Source organism: Phaenicophaeus curvirostris, chromosome 1 (assembly GCF_032191515.1).
Source record: "Phaenicophaeus curvirostris isolate KB17595 chromosome 1, BPBGC_Pcur_1.0, whole genome shotgun sequence".
In the NCBI taxonomy this organism is placed as follows: domain Eukaryota; kingdom Metazoa; phylum Chordata; class Aves; order Cuculiformes; family Cuculidae; genus Phaenicophaeus; species Phaenicophaeus curvirostris.
In genome coordinates this window covers 177,916,367-177,938,977 of record NC_091392.1, presented here as the reverse complement: position 1 = coordinate 177,938,977, position 22,611 = coordinate 177,916,367, and the positions used below count along the sequence as shown (strand labels likewise).

At 39.1% G+C, this 22,611-nt stretch overlaps 1 protein-coding gene across 4 annotated transcripts in view; it reads left to right on the top strand.

Moving 5' to 3' along the window:
• The window catches only part of TSC22D1 (TSC22 domain family member 1), a 92,520-nt gene that overhangs the window by 691 nt on the left and 69,218 nt on the right, over positions 1 to 22,611 (top strand). For 3 of the 4 annotated variants that reach the window (XR_011339456.1, XR_011339462.1, XM_069881260.1), the window contains exon 2: positions 230 to 3,090. Coding sequence is in view for 2 of the 4 variants with exons in the window: in XM_069881260.1 (XP_069737361.1) it covers positions 263 to 3,090 (2,828 nt within the window). In the remaining 2 variants the exon portion in view is untranslated. Of the gene's footprint in view, positions 1 to 220; positions 3,091 to 22,611 lie in introns of those variants that run through there. The other variant, XM_069881251.1, reaches the window with a different exon arrangement.

Below are 22,611 nucleotides of genomic sequence, written 5' to 3'. Positions count from 1 at the left end.
GCGGCGGAGGACGGGTCCGCGCCCCCTCCCTGTCTCGGAGGGGAGGGGGGTGGGTAGTGGCGGTGCCGAGGCGGCTCAGCCCCGGCTCTGCGGGAGGAGGAGGGGGGGAGGTTGTGCGTGGTGTCTGCCCTGCCGCGAGCGCAAAGCTAACTGTGTGTGTGTGTGTGTGTCTGTCTCTCTCCATACCGGGGGACCGCACTCTTTAAATACACCCGATACAATGCACCAGCCTGACTCAGCCGCAGACGTTAGTGCTAGGAAGATGGCGCACCCGGCAATGTTTCCTAGAAGGGGCAGCAGCAGTACCAGCGGCAGCAGCTGCGTTACTGCTCCCGCTGCACCAGGTACCGGCGTTGGGAGCGCTGCCCTCTCCGCTGAGGATTATCAGCCGCCTTTGCTGGTCCAGCCGCCGCCTCCATCTCCTGCAGCATCTTCATCGGTGGGTCCACAGGCGACACCCCCTCCTCCACAAAGCCTGAACCTCCTCTCACAGTCTCAGCTCCAGCCACAGCCTCTTACACAGACTGGAGCCCAAATGAAAAAGAAAAGTGGCTTCCAAATTACCAGTGTGACCCCTGCTCAAATATCAGCTAGTATGAGCTCTAATAACAGCATAGCTGAGGATACAGAAAGCTACGATGACCTGGACGAGTCCCACACTGAAGACCTGTCGTCTTCAGAAATCTTGGATGTTTCTTTATCTAGGGCCACTGATTTGGGAGAACCGGAAAGGAGCTCCTCTGAAGAGACTTTGAATAACTTCCAAGAGGCAGAGACTCCTGGGGCTGTTTCTCCAAACCAGCCTCATCTTCCTCAGCAGCATGTTCCTCTGCCTCATCACCCACAGCAGAGTGTTGTGATCAATGGAAATGTTCACCCCCATCATGTTCATCACCACCACCATCTTCACCACCACCATCATGGGCATCATCATCCATCGCATCCTGGAGTGGGCAGTGCCCCGGTTTCTGGAGGACCACCACCCAGTCCATCATTTAGAAGACTATCAACAACTGGAAGCTCTGACAATGTCATATCAACTGCACCAGTTTCTGCTGCATCATCCACTGGTTCCCCAGCATCTGTCGGGTCTACTATCCGCACTACAAGTACTCCTGGCAATTTAGGTGTAAGTCCTGCTACTGGAACTAGTACCTTAAATAATATGGGTGGTGGTAGTTCTAGTGTGCCAAGCGGCGTGCTTGGTACTATAAATTTAAGCAACATCACAAGTGGTGGTAATGTAAGTGCTTTGTCTGGAACTAGCAGCAATGTTAATGTGAATATCTTGAGTGGTGTTGGCAATGGTACCAGTGCTTCCTCTAGCGTCATTAACAATGTTACTAATCCAACTGCAGGAATAGCAGTGGGATCAAGCCAGCAGCAGCCTGCATCTGGCACGTCAAGGTTTAGGGTCGTAAAATTAGATTCTAGTTCTGAACCTTTCAAAAAAGGTAGATGGACATGCACTGAATTCTATGATAAAGAAAACACTGTTGCAGTTTCAGACGGAGTAGCAGTAAACAAAGCAGTAGAGACAATAAAACAAAACCCGCTTGAAGTGACTTCTGAAAGGGAGAGCACCAGTGGGAGTTCTGTTAGCAGCAATGTAAGCACACTGAGTCACTATACAGAAAGTGTGGGAAGTGGAGAAATAGGAGCACCTACCGTGGTACAGCAGCAAGCGTTTCAAGGTGTGGGTCCACAGCAGATGGATTTTAGCGGCGCTGCTCCTCCGGCGATGCCAGCATCTAGTATACCACAGAGTGTTTCTCAGTCACAGCTTGCACAAGTCCAGCTGCATTCTCAAGAAGTAAACTATCCGCAGCAGAAGCCAGGGGTCCAACCTCCTGCACAGGCCAGTCTAACCACTGTTACTGGGGTGCAGCCAGCCCCAGTTAATATCCTAGGTGTATCCCCATCTCTGGGCCACCAGCAACCTGCCATTCAAAGTATGGCTCAACAGCAGCTACCGTATTCTCAGCCGGCGCAGCCCATGCAGACTTTGCCAGTGGTGCAGCAGCAGCAGTTGCAGTATGGTCAACAGCAGCAGCAGCAACAGACAGTTCCTACGCAGATGGCCGCTGGTCACGTTAAGCCAGTGAACCAAAACTCTGTGACGGGGGCTATGCCAGACTACATGCAACATCAGCAGATCCTTCAGACTCCAGCCCCTGCTATGCAGCCCAGTTCTGCAGGAGTCGGAGCAGGGCAAGCAGTTCCCGTTGCCCAGGCACAGAGCATGCAGCCTTCAGTGCAAGCACATCCAGCCGCTGCCCCAGCTCAGCCTGTTGCACATGCTCCAGCAGCAATACCGGGTGTAGGTACCAGTGGTCAAATGCTGAATGTTGGGCAGCAAGGAAGCGTAGCCCCTGTGGTGCAACCACCATCTGCTGCAAACCAAATTCCACCTCCAGTCATGCCATCAACGGCTGCTCCTCCATCTTCACAAGTAGTGCAGCCTGTGCAGACAGGAATGATGCAGCAGGGATTACAGGCTAGTGCTTCAGGCCTTCCTCAGCAAATGGTCATTGCTCAGCAAAACACCTTGTTACCTGTTCAGCCACAGGCGCAAGGAGTGGAATCTGTAGTCCAAGGGATGACTGGCCAGCAGCTGCCTGCAGTTAGCCCTGTACCTTCTGCTAGTACTGTTTCTGCACCAAGTCAAGCTGGTTCAGCTGTGCCTCCTGGCATACCTTCTGCTTCTATAGGTTTGGGACAGCCACAGAATATAGCGCAAGCTTCAGCTGTGCAGAATGGGAATTTGGCTCAAAGTGTCAGTCAGCCTCCCTTGATATCAACGAGTATAGGTATGCCAGTGGCACAGAGTGTGCCACAGCAGATGCCGCTAAGCTCTACCCAGTTCCCCACACAACCACTAGCTCAGTCAGTTGTAAGCCAAATTGAAGATGGCAGACGCCCTACAGAACCTTCCTTAGTGGGTTTACCTCAAGCTGCCAGTGGTGAGAGTGGTGTTGGAGCATCAGCCGTTTCAGATGGCGGAAGCAGCAACATGCCATCCTCAGCTTCCCTCTTTCCGCTGAAGGTGCTGCCGTTGACAACACCCCTCGTAGATGGTGAGGATGAGAGGTAAGACTGCGTAGAACTTTATTAAAAGATAACGCTGTCTCATAGTTTGGTTTGCACTAACTTGCTGGTCTCGTTACAGCCATTCTGTGAAATAAAGCGGTTTGATGTTTTTTGTTTAATTGGAAATACTGTTTCTCAGGTCCCAGCGCATGTGGGTATTATATTAAAATACTTATTTTTCTCTTGAGGGGGTGGGTTGTATTGATTATGCTCTGAAAATACTGCGTGGGTAAATTGTGTATAACAATCTGTGGCACTGTGTATATATTCCCATTGTATAGAGGAAGACAAAAGAATACTGTGGAATGTGGGTGTGCTAGTGGTGATTGTAGTTTAGGTAATTTATTATACTGAAATAATTAATATTTATCCTTAGGTAGATATTTTTTTTTTTTTAATTCACAAGCCCAGACTTCATCTTGCCTTGGCTACTCTTTTTTCAAATATTGACTTCACTCAGGTTGAACCAGTTGCAAGTCTATGCTCTATGTAGAAGCCTTTTCCTTGACACCCGAAAGATGCTTTAGGCAAATAAGCATGGTGGGAAAACAGAGGTTCAGCAACACCATTGTGGCTCTTCAAATTGAACTTGGGGCATTTTTGGTCTTGGTGGTTTTGCTTCAAAGCGCTAGCCCTTTGTGAGAGACGCTCAGGCCTGTGAAGGAGGGCTGGTGAGCTTTTCAATGTGGTGCACCAGTTCTTCCACCTCCACCTTTTCAAATAAATGACCGTCTGGTCTAAATAGTACGTGCATGTGAATATTCTCATTTCTTGGACGTTGTGTGGCTGGGGTGAGGAGACAAAATAAAGCATTTGTTGCGTACTAGGTGGAAAAAATGCCATAGCAATGGGAGATGAAGCACTTATTAAGTACATCTTCTTGGTGCCATAACTTAAATCAGGAGTAATATCACTGGCCAAACTTTGTTAAAAAAACAATAATAAAATGGGTTGCTGGGAGAGGCTGAATTCTTCTTGATACTGAAAATACTAACTCTCTCAGCAGTCTCTGATTATGTTGATCATGAGGTGTTGACTGCCTTAGTGGCTTTCATCACGTCTTTCTAAGATGCCAGAGAGCTATAATGAGTAGCAGCTTGTCTTCCAGGAGTGCTAGAAGACAAGTTCCAACATTGTTGCATTCTGATTATGTTTTTTAGTCCATAAGTACATGAAGGTGGTAGAAGACAGATTGAGGTGCTAAATCCCTCAGTGTCACTGTTATGCTACTAGCAGTCAGTTTTCTCAGAAGCATTTTTTGGTTTTCCTTCCTTCGATCTTTCTAAACCAGAACACTAATCCTTCTCTTCGTGGGTCCTGTTTGTGTTTGGTGGTATGGGCTTGCTTTTCTTCTTAGTATTTAACCAACCAAAATGCCCTCTAAGCTTTCAGGGAGTCCTGGTGGATTAAGAGAATCATAGACTCATCGATACTCAGTGTTTTTGAAAATGATGTGTAGCTTATGACTGTATCCTGATTTTAAGAGCATATGTTAGCTGTTTGTCACAATTGGTAGTTTTTCCAGAATGTTTAAATCCCTCAGGGTAACAATAGCCAGAAATACCTTCTTCCTCTGTTATTTGGCTAGCCAAAGATCATATCCTTTCTTCTCCCATGCATGTTGCGTCTTTGTTCAATCTGTCATCTCCAGGTAGACTATACTTTTGTTTAGCTACAGTTGGAAAATCATTTAGATTCTTTACACAGAGCAGGATATGGTGCTATTAAATGGAGACCAAAAATAATTGTATTTTTTTGCATGGCAGTAGTGGTTGGGTCACTTTTGTGTACAGTTAGATAATTAATAGCAGCACTTTTGTCCATAACATTCAAAACTTGGTGAGATTGCTTCTGTTTCCGCTTCCAGGGAATCTCAGGGCAAAGTATAATTTGTATTGTAACCTTCACTGGAATTTCTTTTGATCTGGAACTGAGGCCTCATCATGCAAGATATGCTGTTACTTTGCTTGGCTCCTCACTTCTCTGGACATCTGATGCCTCCAATTAGAGTTCTTTCGAGAGTTTTTTTCCTGTTTGTTAAATTATTCCCTCTTTTAAAGGAGGTAAAGAGTAGTGGACTGTAAAAATACTTAAATGTTTTAAGAAGCAGCTATGCTGTAAATATGTGTGTATATAATCCCCATTTCTCTCTGTCTTATGTGCACACACATAAATATCACCGAAGATTTACATTGATACATCCCAAGTGATTCTAAACCTGGCAGGGGAAAAGGTAGGATAAAGCAGTAAGTGATGACATAATTGGGCCAGTGAAGAAGCTGTAAAATTCCATTTGGTGTGTCTTTGAAAAAAACATCTGCCCCATGTAATACCTGTTTAGATTAACTCCCAGCTTTTGTTAAACCTGTATATAATTACATTTAAAGACATGCCAGTATCTTTAAGTCTTCAGCCCTGTTCAGTTTTTAGAACACCATTTGCAGCTCTTTCTATGCCTGTTATCAGGGCATGGCCTTTTAAATATAGACAGTGTGGAATGTATCTGCTTTGGAAACTGTAACCTTTATTTCCCCAGTATGAATGGTATTTTATTTTTTTTTAAATCTTCACTATGACTTGAAATGAGGTATTAAAAATGAGCTGCTTGGCAGAATGCTGTATGGAAAATTAGCTTGCAAACTTTATTTATTAAAGAGAGTATGGAAATAATATTGTTATGGTTTCTGTATTAAAAGAAACCCAGCCAACAAACAAACCCAAATAAAACTCCAAACCTCCACCACTAGCTCTTCTGTGGAGGTGTGCCATAGATATTTGTATGTTGGTACGTTGATCATCTCTTCTAAAATTTCAGTTGACTGAAATGCAAGACAGTTTTTTTTTGATGTTAAATATCTTTTATTCTCGTAGCTTGGATTGTGGTATGGATCATTTTAGTGCCTGCTTCTCTTGTAGTTTCTTGGTTTTGCAGCAGTTACCTCAATTTATTCCGTTATTAAATCCTGTCAATTTTGAACATTGTCTTTTGAGGTTAGTATTTAATCTCTAGAACTGCAGAAGACAGTATCTTTTATTTTTATGTGTTTAAAACTTAAGTATGGAAAAATATGTGTTTATATTGCAGTGAATTCTTTCGTGTTTTTATACTTAGTGCTGCAAATTCAGTTTTATGTCTTTGTAGACAATGTTTTATTATGTTGTAGATGCTTGCAATAAGATTTCGTGCACACTTTTATAACTCTTAAATTACCTGTGAAGTGAAAACTTGGAAAAAATCGATGTATTTTACAGCATTTATAAAGGCAGCTGTAGGTGAATTTAAAAATAACTTAATCTGGAATGTTGTTTACCATTACCCAAAATCAGGTTCTGTGAATGAAGGATAAGAGAACTAATAACTGTCTCCCTGTCCTTGACAGGGTAGAATTGCTTTCATTCTTCAGTCTGGTGCAAGTTGTTTTCACTCATTTATGAATTTCATACAGCAGCGAAGCAAAAGAGAATGGAGGAGAAGGTGCTGATAAACATGTAAAATTGACACAGACATCTGAAGTATCCTTTATTATCTGACAGTCTCTCATAATGTTCTTTTTGAGGAGAAATTTTTTTAAAAAGTCCCTTTTCAGCTGTACAGAGGAAAAAAGAAGTGGAGTAAAAATTTTCTGTCTAGGACATATGCTTTGTTATTAAATTCATGGAGAGGCTGGAAGATTAAAGCTGAAGGTGAGAATGAGAAGACTTGTGAATGGCCTTTAAGAATCTTATTAGCAGAAACCAGTACTGGCTTGTACATCAAGAGTATGGTCAGGAAGTTGGATGAATTTTCATCATGAATGCAGTAGGAAGGCTGGTGGGGTACCAATGCAATTTCTACAGATATAATTTAATACTTGTTGCAGATATCAGTAAGCAGCAGTGAGGATGTTTCGATTAAACGTCATTTTGATGTGGTAACCATTTTGCATACTTATTTTATTTTGTAAGCTGCTAGAATTTATATGGGTTTTTCTGTTTGCTCTAAGTTTTAGTTCTGTGTGTTTGATGAAAAAAGGAGAAGAAACTTCTGGGAGATACTTTGCAACAAAGGATTTATGGTGGTGGGTTTTTTTTAAGTTGCTTCCTAGGGGTAGAGTAGCATTTTTGTCTTCCATTTTTCAGATTTTAAACTTGCTTCAGAGTCTTGCCACCAATTCAAAAATGGCATAACTTGAATTCCAGGAGATCGATCTTTTAGAAAAGGCTCTTTCTATCTTTACTTTGGCCATTTATGGAACTTGAAAAAAAGTTACCCTCAGTAATGGCAAGTCCAGTGTGTTAAAGGGGGGTGCTTTGGTGAATATGATGTTGTTGCTGTTGTCAGGCTGAGAAGTCCAGCCTGTTATTTTATCTGATGAAATAAAATACTGCCGTTGGTGAAATTGATGTTGTTACCTCTCTGCTCTAAGTAAAGAACAATGAGGACTTTGGGGTCTGCACCTTCTCTGTCTGCAGGCTGTAGGTGGCAATGCCTGTTTAGGTGGACCTTTTCCTGGTTTCTTTTATAGACGAATTTTCTGCATGCCATAGTGTGCTTTGAACTAAGGATTGCTACAGTGCTTGGTGTTGCATTGTCTTTAAGGACAGGAAGAACCAATAGATTTCAGGGGGTTGTAAAAGCAGTAATTTAGTGCTTAAGATAAGGCAGATTGTTGGAGATGCTGGGAAATGCGCCTCTCCAACTGATAATGGGATTTCCAGAGTATGTTCTTTAGCACTGTAGTTTTGGCTGCTCTTTGGAAATTGTCAGTAGGTAAGCAGACAAAATAATCTATATCCGTGTACATAAAACCAAACAACAGAAGGCTTTAAAATATTTAATGTTTAAAAGGAATCTTTGCTACTGTCTCTGGACTTAAATTCTGTAAGTCACAAGCTAATCTGGAAATGAGCATTTTCCATTTGTTAGTCTGTGTATTGTTTGCGAGGTGTTTCAGCCTTCACAAAGTTACTCAAGTATATGTTGTCTAGATAGTGCCACAATAGAGCAATGACTGTAACTGCGGTAAGCTAGAAGAGTTAGGAGGACAGGAGGGGAAAATAAAAAGAAACCCCAAACCCCTCTGAAATGTTAATGGACCTTGCTCAAGAAGAGTCACATAGACTGCACACCTGTGCTACAAATACCCCTATATAATAATGCTGTTCACTTTACAGAGGGTAATAAATAGGCATCTTCAGACCTGTCTTTAACAGCTCTGGAAGTAGATCAGGTTGTAAATGGTAGTATTGCTAGTATAGTCTTCTGGAAGAAGAAACTGTCCACACCTGAATATCAGTGTAATAATGGCAAGTATATTAGTATGACCTTTTTGGGAAAAATTTGTGATCTGGGTCTGCAGTTTGGTGTAGGTGAAACGTAAACAAGAATTGAAAATAATGGTGTGTCTTTGTTCTCTTTGATTTACTGCGTTAGTGTTTTGCGGAATACTGTTAATCACTGGTTCTTTTCTATTCTTGATTTATTTATGTGACTGAAATGTGCTGTGTCTTCTATGTATTAAACTTTAACATATGACCGAAACCTGTTTTTAAAAGTGAGCCTGTACCTTTCATTTACTGCACTTACACCACCCGAAGTAATGCTGTTAAGCAGAAGCACGCTTTAACAGTGTGTTGAAAGGGACTGAGGGTAAGATTATTCAGTAAATTATTTCATGCTAGTGATCATCGTAAGTAAGGAGCTAGTTTGTTCTCAGTGTGATTTTAAGAAGAACCCATAGCCTAAAGCTAAACTGGAAAGAACCTTCGTGTGACTGGAAATGGCACTTTATTTATTTTAGCCTCTTCTAAAGTGTTCAGAGTTACAAATTGTGTGATGGAAGTGCAGTGTAATTATGGTATCAAGCTGGAGCACCTGGTCATCCTTCTGGCTTTAATGTCTTGCAACACTTTAACTCTTGGTCTGTCTGTGGAATATGCTAACAAAGACAGTAGTTGAACTACAGTCAGTTGTATTGTAGAAACCCTTATCAGCTGATTTTGTGCCAGCCTCCAAACACCTATTACACATTATCAGTGTTTGAAGCAGGATTTGGTTTGTGGTTGCAGTTATATGCAGAAGTCTCCATCTTCCACTGGAGACTTTCCTGAGAGAGAGACTGAGAGGTTGTGTGTGTTTGGGTGGCAGGGATTGTTGTAAGCCTGTACTTGCAAATGCTGGAGAGTGTTGCCTGTGATAGTTGGTGATCTCAAAGTTCTTTTCCAACCTAATGATTCTATGAATAATGATTCTTATTTTATCATTGTTGATTTCCTTATAGACTAAGTGACTTGCTGGTACCTACTAAATGAGGGCTTCTGATTTTGTCATGCAGAAATTAATAATATCATAGTTCGAATACAGCATTACAGTTCAACTAAACTTGTTCAATTTTATGAAATGTTTTACACTTGCAAAATGAAATCCTGAATGCCTGTTTCAGTAGAGTGGAAGAGTTACAGTAAACCTGTTCATTTTTTCTTTGAGCAAGCAATTCCTTTGTTATGACACTTTCTTTAAATGATTTTGATATTAGTTTTTGTACTTCAGAAATTATTCCTGATTTTTTTTTTCTACTCCTACTTAACTACTTACACTTACTACTGCTTAACTTGCTTACAGGCCTTGACTTCATGTAAGTTGTTTTACTTGTGTTGATAAATTTTTTAAAATAACTTTTTTTTAAACTTGTTAGTAATTTTCCAGAATTTCAGTAGTCTTATAATAGTTAAAATCTGAGAAAATGTAAGTTGAGTTTAAATATTGCTACTGTAAGTTTAAACTAATGTTATAGGAATTATTAAAAAAAGTTTCAAATGGGCTGTATAAGCACGGGAAAATGCTTCAGTCTAAGTGGTGTTCCATATGTGTGTATTAAGTCAAGCTTTCACCACTGTGCTAGGAGTGAAAAATTCATGTCTGGTTTTGGGCCCTTAGGCCAATGTACGTTGTCATGTGTTTTTTAAATGCTCTTTTTCTTCCTGTCTAAATGTTTATTATACAGCTTTTGTGAGGTGTGTAGTGTTTGTGAAGCTTCCTAGACTGAAGCTGCGTGACAGTCGGGTTGTATATTTAAGTACTGTGAGCATTCAAGCTTGAAGCTCTCCCAGTTTCTATTTCTTGTTGCCATGCAGGGCCACTGGTGGTCCAGGAGAGTCAAAGTAAGTTTTCTTTGTTCAGCAGAGGACTGCTGCCTACCCCTTATTATCCTTTCTTGCTGGGGGCTGTAGTGTACAGGCTGAAATGGGGGCAGAAATTTGGGAGTACGTTAAAATAATAGACTAGGAGGTAAAGCAGTTTGAGGACTTTTTATCATTAAGGATTAGAAGTTTAATACTTTTTTTGAAGCTGACTCTAATCTTTGTAAAAGAACAAATGCAGGTACTACTGATGTTTGTTTTTTTCACAGGGATACTTTCAGAAAACTGCTTCGTATTTATTTTATTGAAACTTGAGGGATATCTTGATCATCTGTTTATATACTTTTGAATAACCCATTATTTTGAGAATAGTGGAGGAGGGTGGTTTTATGAATGGCTGAAACAGGCACCAGAAGATCTTCTGTAAGTTTAGGCTTAACAGAATAATATGGATGGTATAGACAGTGTTTCTAGTAAAGCATAGGTTTGATAGCAGCTGAAGTTGTTTGTAGAGTGTTTTATAAGCTGCTGCTTAAGTGCGCTAAACCACTTGGCCAGGGAAATTGAGTTTGTTTGTGACTTCAGTGCTTGTCCAGCCTTCTGTTGCTATGTGTGTGGTGTTTTTTTTGGTTGTTTTAATTAGCATGGATATCCAGCAGGAACTTCTCAGGGCTCTGATTTCTTCATGCGTAATGAAGATTTGAGCTTCTCCAGCAGTTGCTTAAGCAACACTATCAAAGTACTGTCCTAAAAAGGGACAGGACTGAAAGCTGCTGAAAATGTGGATACACATTGAGCCATAGTCTTAGTGGCTTAATGCGTTTAATAATGGCTTTTTTAACTACTGTACTGCAGTGTAGCTCTTGGAGATGAATTATGCGGGTAAGGTGATTTCAGCATGCAGTGCTATTGGTTATATTCTATTAAGATCAAAAGGCAAGCTACACCTTTTTTTTTTGCAGACATTTTTGATCTCTTCTTTGTAATCAATTGTAACATAGGTCAGTAACAGTCCTAGTTATTGATAACCAAATGTTAATCTTCTTCAGTCTGGCATATCTGGTCAACTGTCCTTCTAATTTTATAAATATTAAGTTTCTGAACTTGATATCTCTTGTGAGGTGGTTGGATTAGAAATGGTGTTTTCCTTTAAATCATTGTAAAAAAAAGTATGGTATAGAAATAACTTTTAATATTTTTCCACTGACTTTGAACTCCCTTTGCACTGTAGAGAGGTAGAATCCCTGTCAAGATGAGAGAGAACTTTAAATGCCTTTTAAAGCTTCCTCTGACCTTTGCTTGACCCAACTCAGTCACAGTTGTGCGTAGATGAGAGATGATGACTGGCAGGCATAACTTACATATAAGAAATCAAAGAACTCAGAATGTAACCATACTAAATTTGTGAGTTTAGGTATTTAGGGCTGTTATAACTACTAAGGAAGACTGATTAAAAATAAACCCAGTAACTCATGTACAATTGCTTTGACTTCTATTGTGACTGCAATTGTGAAATAATAAGAAGAGCAAGCAAAAACTTCTCAGGCAGAATCTGACTTGAGTGACTTGTTTGGCATACATTGCCACTGAGCTGGGCTAAGCATAGTCAAAAAAATAACTTCTGCAGATTTCCTGTAAGATTAGTTTCAGCCTGGTAATTTTACTGGATGTATGTGTCAAAGTATCATAATGTGTTTTTTTGCTATGTGAAAAGGCTCTGTGTTTCTCCGAGGAGGTCTGCCTGTGCACTGCAGATGGCATCTTAATTCTTGCTTCCCGTGTGAGTGTGACAGAAGTGGAATCCTTCTGTTTCTTGCAGGATTTTGTGGGGATTCATGCAGCAATGCCTGCCCTATGGAAAGGCATGCAAGGGGAAGCAGAACAACTCGGGATGTTTCATGATTGTCATGCTTATGTAAACTCGTGCAAGGTATTGATTGTCATTGTCCCTTGATGCAGTTTGCAGTGCAGGTTTCTCAAACTCTGAGCATCTCTGAAATCTGGCAAGGAGGTTTCTGGTAATAATAAGTTTATATTCAGCATTATGGTTTGTTTGTTATAAGCTGTTTAGTGAAAATCATTATCTGGCCTTAACTTGAAAGATCTACTGAACATCTAGATTAATTTTCATTGGAAATTCTTTGGTCTAAGGTTTTGAATGATGCGTATGTGTATACCAGTATATGAGAACATAGGAAGCTTTATTTAAAAAAAAATCCTAAACAACAAAATCCAAACCTAACCTGCTGGTAAGAGAAGGAGCAATTGTTGCTCTTAGTTTCATTTCTTGCATTCTTACAAAATAAGACCAGGTGAAAATAAAATGAACCATGAGTTAATGACTACATCTTTTAAGTACTTGTTAAATAATTTACTGTTGCACTCAAATGAATTCAAAGTATAAGTGTACGTCTTTAATCTATTGAATGAGGTTATTATGCTAAGAATGGATCAGCGTATTGCACTGCCAAGTGTTTCTTTAGGAGGCCTAATATCCCAAATTAGGTGAAATGGCAAGTTTGTTGTGAATGTTCAGGGAACGGTGCAGGACATGCATTGCCTCCACGTTCTTTTCTTTCTTTCCAAGTTTGTGAGGCTCTTTCCAGTTCCGTAATTTCTTGTGAAGGAGAGGAGTTCCCAAGCACGCATTTGATTGGAGAGAGAGGAGGGAGGAAACGTCTGAAATGTTTATGATGGTGGTTTTGGTTTCTTCTTTCTTTTTCTGGTGGGGAAAGGGATTTTAATTTTTGAAATGGTTATGAGGTATGCGTGTGTTAGAGCCAAGTATACACAGTTGTTGGCAATGCTGCCTCTTCTTATTTATGGGACAGTAGCTAAAAGGCCTGGCTGTGAGCTGGGGCTCTGCTTTGCTGGCTGCTTTGTAACAAAGAACAGAAAAGGTGATCCTAAAGGACTTGCTGTCTGATGTACTTAGAATTTCTTAATTGATTTTAAGATTGTGATGCCCTAAGGAAGGCAAAGTCTTAAATGTTTTTAGTGCCTTATGAAAAAAAAAAACAAAACAGCAAAGCAGGATAGTAATATCTCTGTTCTTGTAGAGATGTACCTTGTTAATAATGGTGTACACCATCTCCGGAATACTAATGTGTTGAAAATTGAGTCACCCTTTTGTCATGAAACTATGGGTTAGTATATTTTGTAAGGTTTCAGACTCTGCTCTTGGGATGTGTAGATTCTTCATGCTGCTGGCGTATGCTGAAGTGTAGTGAAATAAGTGAGCAGCTGCTTTATTTCATTGGAATTTAACATGTAAGTAGCAGGTAATGTATGATTTCCGTGAAGATACTTTCAGCTTCTAGAGAGTACTGTGATCTGTGGAAGGGGAAAAATAAATATTAGCATGCTATAGCAGACAGTTGTGGCTAGCAGTAGTTACCTTTGCTACTTGTATTTGCCTGACCATCAGAATCCAATCTCTGGGAATCTTTAATGTGTATATTTACTGTCCAAATACCTGGAATATTTAGAACATACTTTTTTAGTGCTTTTGAAGGTACTGGATGAAAGTGTTTTCTCTGAAAGCATGGAAAACAGTCCTCTAAAGAATTCTGTGAAGGACGTTGAAATTGTGTTGTGTTCATACGTATTTTCAACTAGAAGACTGTCTTGATATTTACTAATCTAAAGTGTTTAAGCCAGCCACACAACTCTCCCTCTTGATACTTCTTAATTGGAGGAGTGATTAAGGAAGCTTGGTTTGGTTTTTTTTAAAGTTTTATTTTAAAAAGTAGCTCTTTCCTACTTCAATCTCCAAACGTGATAGACTAAACCATTCTTAATGTTTCAGGAGCATGTACGTTTTAGAAATATCTAAAATATTTCATTCATTTTTATGTTTCAAAGCCAACAAAAATTTGCTGAAATATTGGGATGTGCAGACTTGATCATTAAGAAAAAAGATATTATATTAGCTAGAAGATCCATGCAGTTATCCAAAATCCCAAATAACCTTCCTTTCTTCTATTTTGACACTTAAATTACTGAGTTATAGAATTTTTATAGGTACTTTTTAGAATTGCTTTCTTAAAGTTGCTGTCAGATAGCTCTGAAACAGAAGTACTTCATGATAGGTGCTAGATGGACTGTCTTCAACTTAAGAGGAAGGCTTCTGGGTTAACTCTGTAGCCTTTTTGCATTTAAACAAATATTTCCATCGTTTTATTACTGTGATCTCTAGAACAGTCATACAGATTGCATTCATTGAATAATATTGCCGTGTAGCTTTTCACAATTTGGCATAGACAATTTGGCACTGAGTTCTGTCTGTGTGGAGAAATATTTAAATTTGTTTTCTGTTGTAAATTGTAATATGTGTATGTAGAGCTTCTGTAAATTCTGTACTAAAAGCTTCAAATTCTTGGGTGGTATTCTTAAAAATGTCATTTATACTGAAGTTTAATTTTTTTTGCTGCGCAAAATACTTGGATGATGACAGATAAACACTGGATACTTTAATTTTTGCTAAATAGTTGTATGTTTTCAGCCACTGATTTATATTACTTACCTTTAATGAAAAGGCAACATTGGGGGGGAAGTCCTTTCAGAAATCACGAGGTTGATGGAAGGATCTACATTTTACTTTAGAAACAAGAGTTTAAGTAGCTAGTTGAAGGTAGCCAAAAGTGACCACAAAAGAAATGTGCCAAATGTAATTGGTGGGATAAGTAGGCTTTGTTCTTCATGAAAGAAAATCCAGCCATTTCTGAATAGTAGTTAATGCTAATGTCTGTCAGTGAATGTGACCAGTTTCTGTGAGATTGTGTGCAAGTTGTAAACAAAAGTTGTTTGCAGACTGGTAAGAAATGGTTTGGAAGGCAGTATCTGAAAAGAGATTTGCTGGGCTTCCTGGTGAAGTCATTGTTTTTTCTCTCCTTTAAGTGTTGATGTTAGTGGCTTGAATTAAGATTGCACAGACATGAGTGTTAAGACTGTCTGTTCAGTTCTGGCTTTTCTGAAAATTATAACTAAATAAAAGTTTTTTGAAATGTGGGAATGAACACCTGAAATGCCAGGATGGCTGCTGTTGACTTGGCAGCTTGGTCTTGTTGAAGGACATATGTTAATTCATGCAATTGAGTAGCTGATAACAATGATGGATGAAACAGCTGCTGAAGGAGGAAGCTGCATAGAGCCCTGTGAAAAGCTTGAAAATCCTGAATTCAAGTATGCATTTCTGAGCAGCTTGCAATAGAGATTTCTAAACTTTTAGCTTGCTATCTAGAAATGTGTGTGCTTCACTTGCCTTCAATATGGTTTATTGGGAAGGGGTGGAAGGAGTTTCTACTCTTTCTTGATGACTTATGGCCGGAGGCCCACTGCTGTAGGAACAGGTGAGTAGGGGAGAAGCTTTCAGCCACTTAGAGTGGGTTTCGTTGAGTCTGGCTAGTATGACTGAGTGCTGAGGGAAGTGATTGTTCTAATTGATGCAAGAAATTGATTGATGTTAGTTGTTGATTTACTGGGTTATAATGTTTCATGTTCATGCAACTTGCATTTTAAGATTTCCTAGTGTGTTTACTTTTCCTCATGTGAAGTGTTTGTATTATAGCTTCACTGCATTGCTTTCATGCTTTCATGTACAGGTTTCAAAACTTTGTTCTTCTCCTTTCCTGATAATGTTGGCAAAATATAAAACTTGCAGATCTAGGTTATGCTGCTGAACTAAAACATCCTGTTTTGAAGCCTGGAATGGTGTCATAAAGTTCTGCTTCAGCACTGTGTCCTGTGCTTTTTCCACGTGTCCAGTCTGGTTCAGTGTCAGCTGTTCTTTGCTTGAGAGCTTTTAATGAACGGTCGGTACTTTGGTTTGGGAGAATGAGGCTCTCTGTTGGTGAGTCTTTGCAGCAGAAGCAATTAAGTGGAGTAAGAAGAAGGATGGTACCAGTGATGAACTAAATGATAAGTTTGCATGCTGCTAATTCTTGTCAGGCTATGGGAAGAACTCCTTTGGTATTGTCCCTTCTTTGTTTTCCTAAGGGGTTGCTCTTAACCAGGAGCCTTGTAGGCTAGGCTTGCTTGCTCCTAATGTTTGGTGCCAGCAGGAAGCGGAGCTGGTGGTTGAACCAGGGGCTTTTCTTTTCCCTTACTTCACGCGTACATTTTTTCAAGTACAGCAGAATCTCTTTATCTGGTCACCTTTGCCTTTCTAAGGCTTTTCTACTCTTACTTACTATTACTGTGGTTAACTAAGATGTTTAAGAGTTCCAAATCTATTGCCAAATTTGCCAAAATGATCATTTTGTTTTGGTATGGACAGATACAAAGCCCAGAATGTCCATTTTATAAATTTAACTTGAGCCTTTGCAAACAAAAATCTAATAAGTTAAGGCCTGCTGTGTTGCTGGAGCCTGTCCTGCAATGTCTCAGAATTGAATTGTGGTGGTGTATTTTTAAAAATGTACTAAAAATGATCTACAGGGATTAGAAGGAATTCAAAATGAAATGACGAAGTAATACTTAAATTGGCTCTAAAGATGGTAAACTTGCATCAGACTTGTGATTGAGACAATGACTCATAAGAGGCCTAAAGCTATGATAACATAGCCTCTTTTTTGTGCTTTAAATTATCAATGAGAAGTAGTTTAGGACAAGATCTGGACTTTGTGCCCTTTAATAATTTGGGAACAAGAGGATATGGCTAATCTTAAGAAAGGCTTTGTCTATGGAGCTCATTGCTATGAGATCTTTTTGAGAGCACTTAAAGGAAAAAAGTGTTACATGTGTGTATCTATGTAGTAAACTATACATAATAATAATAGCACATGGAAGATTCAGTGACTTTCGGCTTCAGCTTCTAGGACTACTGCTGGCTAATTCGTGGGAGGCAAGTACATCTTTGAGATAGGTGACAGTAGCAGCTACTGTCACCTTTTTCAGTGATGTCTGCAGTACTTGGTGCTTGCAACTGTTGAAGATGATTACTGCTCCATGCTTTTCTACTCCAAACTAGAAATAAGTTAAAACCTAGTTATTTTTAGTTAAAATTTCTTGAAAATTATATTGAAGCATGAGGGAATTAGAGAAAACTGAGTCAAATGGAAAAACAGAGGTACAGACAAAGGCTGTGCGTATCCTTGACTGTTTATAGAAATGTGAATGATTGCTATTAATCCCATGGGTGCTAAAAGCTAGCAGGGATTCAGTGATGCATGACTGACTTAATGGAGTAGCAAAAGTTTAGAGGTTGTTGCACATTTAGTGACCTTCCAGTACCTGTAAGTGACCTACAAGAAAGCTGGAGAGGGACTGTTCACAAAGGCTTGTGGTGATAGGATGTGGGGGAACAGATATAAACTAGAGAGAGGCAGATTTAGACTAGACGTAAGGAAGAATTTCTTCACCATGAGAGTGATGAGGCACTGGCACAGGTTGCCCAAGGAAGTTGTAGATGTTCCATCCCTGGAGGTGTTCAACTCCATCCGGGTTAGATGGAGCCTTGGGCAGCCTGATCTAGTGGGAGGTGTCCCTGTCCATGGCAAGGGTGGAACTGGATGATCTTTAAGGTCCCTTCCAACCCAAACTATTCTATAATTCTGTGGTTTAAAGTAGGGAAAGATGTAATAACTGCCATACTCTCTCAAAGCATAGGTCAGAGATTAAGATGCAATGTAAGCAGAAGCAAGATATTTATGGTTTCATTAAAAACAAAACCGCTAATTCACAATCACTGTTTTTCGGGAAGCTGTTCTCGTGCTTGAAAAATGTAATGGTCAGCATAGCAATGGCTTAAAATAGCATTTTGGATGCTATAGCCCCATTGGCAAGTACCCAGGAGGCCTGTAAAAGAAGAAAAATGCTTTAAGTGTTAAGCAGATCTTCAAAAGGCAACTTCTGATCTTTATATTTTCTAAAGTATTAAAATTATGTGTCTATTTAACAAAATATTTGAGGGTGAGCTTAAGATCCTGTAAAGGCACATTAGATAGAAACAATTATTACTAGCAACACAAAATAATTAAATTGATTATAGGAGTGCTGCAGTAGGGCAGCTAGCTGCAAAGAATTACTGAAGTTGTAAAGTGGTGAAGGAATAAAGTGGTAGCTGTACCCTTGAGGTAAAAAGAGATTAACTTCAGCAGTTGGATTTTTCTGCTCCCTCTGCTTGCTTGTTTTTTGAATGCTTGGTTATACACTGGGATACACCGTGGGCCTTTCTAGGCTAGTTCTTTGTAGACATATAAGTGTGTTTAGTGGTTGTATGATGGAATTGAAGGATGTCATTTGTCCTGTTGTGGGCTGCTGCAGGTAGCAGGAGGAGGGATAGCCTTTAGCAGCCTCCTTCCCTGCCCCTCTGAGTCATCCTTGGTAGTTACAACCTGCCTCAGGGGGTGAAAGATGTGTTCTGTTGTGATAACCCCTCTCAGTGTCTGTGGATAATCTTGTTAGCTATTACTAAGGAATAAACAGGTAAGTAGCAAACATTTAAAATTACTAGATTCTCAATATTACTGCTACCTGCAAAGGGAACTGAAGAGGTGCTTCCTGTGCTTCTCCTTCCAGTTCTGTCAGGTAAATGCTTTTACCAAAGTTCCTCTGAACTGTGTTGACGGTAAAAAAAAAAAAAAGAGAGGACAGGCCAGTTCAAAACACTCCACCATAATGCTGTTTTTTCAGATGCTTTAAGTAAGAGGGAGGAGAAATTTGACTTTTTGCTTCTAATAAATTCTGAAGCACGTTTTTGGGACTTCCAGGTTCCTGAAGTTGCTGGCATATCAGATGCTTTACAGATCAGCAAGCACGTCGGACGTTACTAAACCCTAAAGGAGACAAGTAACCTACTTAGGTTTTTTTTCTGACTTTATTTAGAACTTCTGGTTTGTAAGATTGAAAAGAAAGCCATTTTCACTTTGTGTTGTATTTATGTTTAAATTTATCCAACAGCAGAATACTTAACACCAAATGTGTATCTTGCACAGTCTATGGAAATTAATGCTTTGCTTAATGAGTTTGTGCTTGGACAAGACCCGAATATGATCCCTAAGAGAGTACCATTGTGGGAAGGACTTAAATCAAAGTCTAAATTAAGGCAAGCCCTAAGTACTGTATTTCCCTGCCTCTCTCCTTATCTGGGTGTCGGCTGAATATTAGTATTGTATTTGATCCGAGGTATCTGTTCCAGGAATCCTACTTCAGAAGCTGGAGGAGTCCATGGACTTTTCAAGGCTTTGTACTTAGTGTATAGAGAGGATGTTTTACTAGACTTTAAAGCGGAGTGTGGCATACATCATACACAAATAATGTAGCTATGTTGCAAGTTATCAGTGAAATGAGAATAAACTTAGAAATGCAGAAAGCCTGTTGGTCTTGTTATAAATATAAAAAGTTTGTCAGAGCTTTTTTTTTTTTTGTAAATTAATGACAGCTGCTAAAGGTAATAAATCAACTTAATATTTTCTAAGTATCAAATACAAGCTATCTCAAATATTCCTCCTTGGCTGCAACATCCCTGTATTAGAGGGAATTACTATGTTTAGCTTAAAATACAAAAACCAAAGTCATATACCTATAATGATTTGGGAGTATATAATGTGTTAGGCCAGTTAGGAGAAGTGATTTTGCAGATTAGTGTTCTGACATGAATTTTTATTCTTAATCCTTTTTTTTTCTTTTGGTTAATAACCTGTTTCATGTAATAAATTAATGTAGACTATATTTCCATTAATTTAATGAAGCATCTTGAATATGAGATTAAAAAGTGCTGTGTAACGCTAATTAAAATAGCATTAGCCAAGTGTTCTATTTACACTTTGACTACTGTTCAGGATGCTTATTTATTCCTCATGCTGGATAGTCTGTGTTTGAAATTTGCATCATATTATTATTTAGGTGATATTGTTTATGGAAACACTAAGGCGATGAATTAATTGTTCAGTTAATTTTGAATGTCTTAAGCGTCTCAGGAAGTGGGCACAGAGTTGTTGGAAGTAGAATAAAATATCTGTAAAGAAATATCAGCCATAATTCTTATTATGTTAGTGCTGACCATGTGCCACATCTTGCACATGGAAGAGGGACAAACGTGAGCATCTTAATTCTTGGAAGACAAACTGTGTGCTAAAATCTGGGGAAGGGAAATGCAGCCACACATACTGACTTCTGTGTAGCTTTATGCTTAAGACAATGTAGCTGACCCTCTCTAATGTGACTTTGTTGCTCCGTAAAGCATCCTAGGAGATAAGGGGCATGAAGAAATGCTGACTTTATGGATCTGTGGTTTTTGGACTGTGTCATGGAAAAGGAATTTTTAAGTCACTGAGCGATGTGAGACAGCAGTGTCTCTGAAGATCAGGAGTAGAAACTTGACTGCAGGGGAAAACTGTTTTCGTGAAGGTGGTTAAATAGCCAAAATACAGGACAAAGAAGGCGTGCTGGTGGTCAAGACTAAATGTAATATCTTCTTATGAAAGAAATCTTTTGGTGGGGAATATTTATAAGCACTGATGGGTGAGGAGGTGCAGGCAGGAAGATAAAGCCAAGTCCATTGACTGTAAAGATATCTTCTTTTTCCAGATATTACTCTTAATAGTATGAGTTGTTCTAACCCTTTATTTTAAGCTGTCTAACTTCCTCAGTGTGTTCTGGTGTATCTAATATGGCTGGCCTGCTCCTTTTTCAGGATTTTCCACACTGCCATTGACTAGACCTTTTTGCTCATCTTTCAGGTGTTAAGCTTGTCTTTTTATATTCCATATTTATGGTACTGAGGTATTTTTTTTTATAAGATGTGTGTGTAATAATTTTATGTCTATGTGCCGCTTCCTGCATGCAACAGGATATGCCTGTGATGAACAGTTCAACAGTACAAAGGGCAAAACTGCTCTGAACTAGCTAAGTAATTCTGTAGGACTGGGTTGGATGACGTTATAAATCTGATTAGACTAATAACTTAGTGCCAGTAATTTTAATAGGTGCCTTTTGCAAAAGCTTGTATTACGCAATCAGTTGTGAATTTCAGAAGTGTTTTAAGTCAGTATTGGTTCATAGACTGTGGGGATGAATGGAATGTTACTTCTGCTGGATGAGGACTTAAGGTAAGGGTCTCCTGATACGCCTCCTAGTTCTAAATAATTAACAAGAAGAGTAAATGTTGAGTCTATTTTGCCTGTGAGAAGAATTGTCACTGCTGTTTGTATGTGGGAAACAGTCATGCTTTCGTTATTAGGGTGTTTGAGACTAGTGAAAGAAAATGATGAAAGGAATTTCTGAGTTTCTAGTACTGCAGAGTATTTAAATAATTTGGTTTAGTTAATTGATAGGGCTTAAATACTACTCTAAACTGTATACCAAAATGATACCAAAGTTCTTTTAAGTAAAAAAAAAAACAAGTTGTGCAGGTAAAACGGCAATGAAGACAAAGCTTTGAGGAAAAAGTAAGGAAACCGGAAGAGCTTAGTGCATGATTGTGCTGTGTAAATTGCTAAGAAATCAGCTACTCCTGCCCTTAAAAGATACAAAAGGGAATACAAACACTTGCATGTTCTGTAGATCTATTCTGGAGCTTGGCACTCCTGTTTGTAGGTGACGTATTTTAAAATATAGACTGGTAAATCCAGAAGCTTTAGGAAATACCAGATGGAAAAGAATTTCAGTGATTGTAGTTATAAATGTATTATTCATTGGAATGAGACTGAAATGCAAATACTTTTGCATTGCTTGAAATTCATATGGACGATATGAACTGTTCTAAGGACTGTGGAACCCGATTGAGATACTTGTGTAACGCTGTTTTTCTGTTTTGGTTGGGATTATCTGATCCCTCATGATATTTAAGCTTTTCAGTTGTGGCACAAAAGAACCTTACATTGCATTCCAACAGAAAAACAAGCTGTTAAATTACTTGGTTTTTTTTTTTTTTTTTTTGTACTAACAGTTTTTGTTCTGCAAAGGTTAATATAATCAGTTCAAATAATTAGCTGTGCAATAGAAAAACTGCTAAATAATGAAAAAAATCCCATCACCTGAGGATTAATGCATCAAATTTTCAGTGTAAGGGAAATGAAGAAACAAATCTTTTCTTTAACTTTTTAAATGATACATTATCATTCCTGCATAGATCCTGGAAAAGAATTTCTGAGATATTTAGCAGTTATGATATTATAGTTATTTCTGTGTTGTATCTAGGCAGGATTAATTTTCAAAGTCTTTGACAAATGCTTCTTAGTTCTAGATTTCTGGAACCCATTATTCCCTGGAGGAAGAAGTGAGGTAGCCAGGGAATAACTTTTTCTGTTGGAATTTACTCATAGCCCTCTAAAAAAATTACTGAGATGTTGTACTGCAACTGCTCACTGGTATTTTGGGGTTGGTTTGTTTGTTTGTCTGAATGGCTCTGTAAGGGAACATTAGCGGGAGTGGGGAGAGATGTGAATTGCCATACATTGA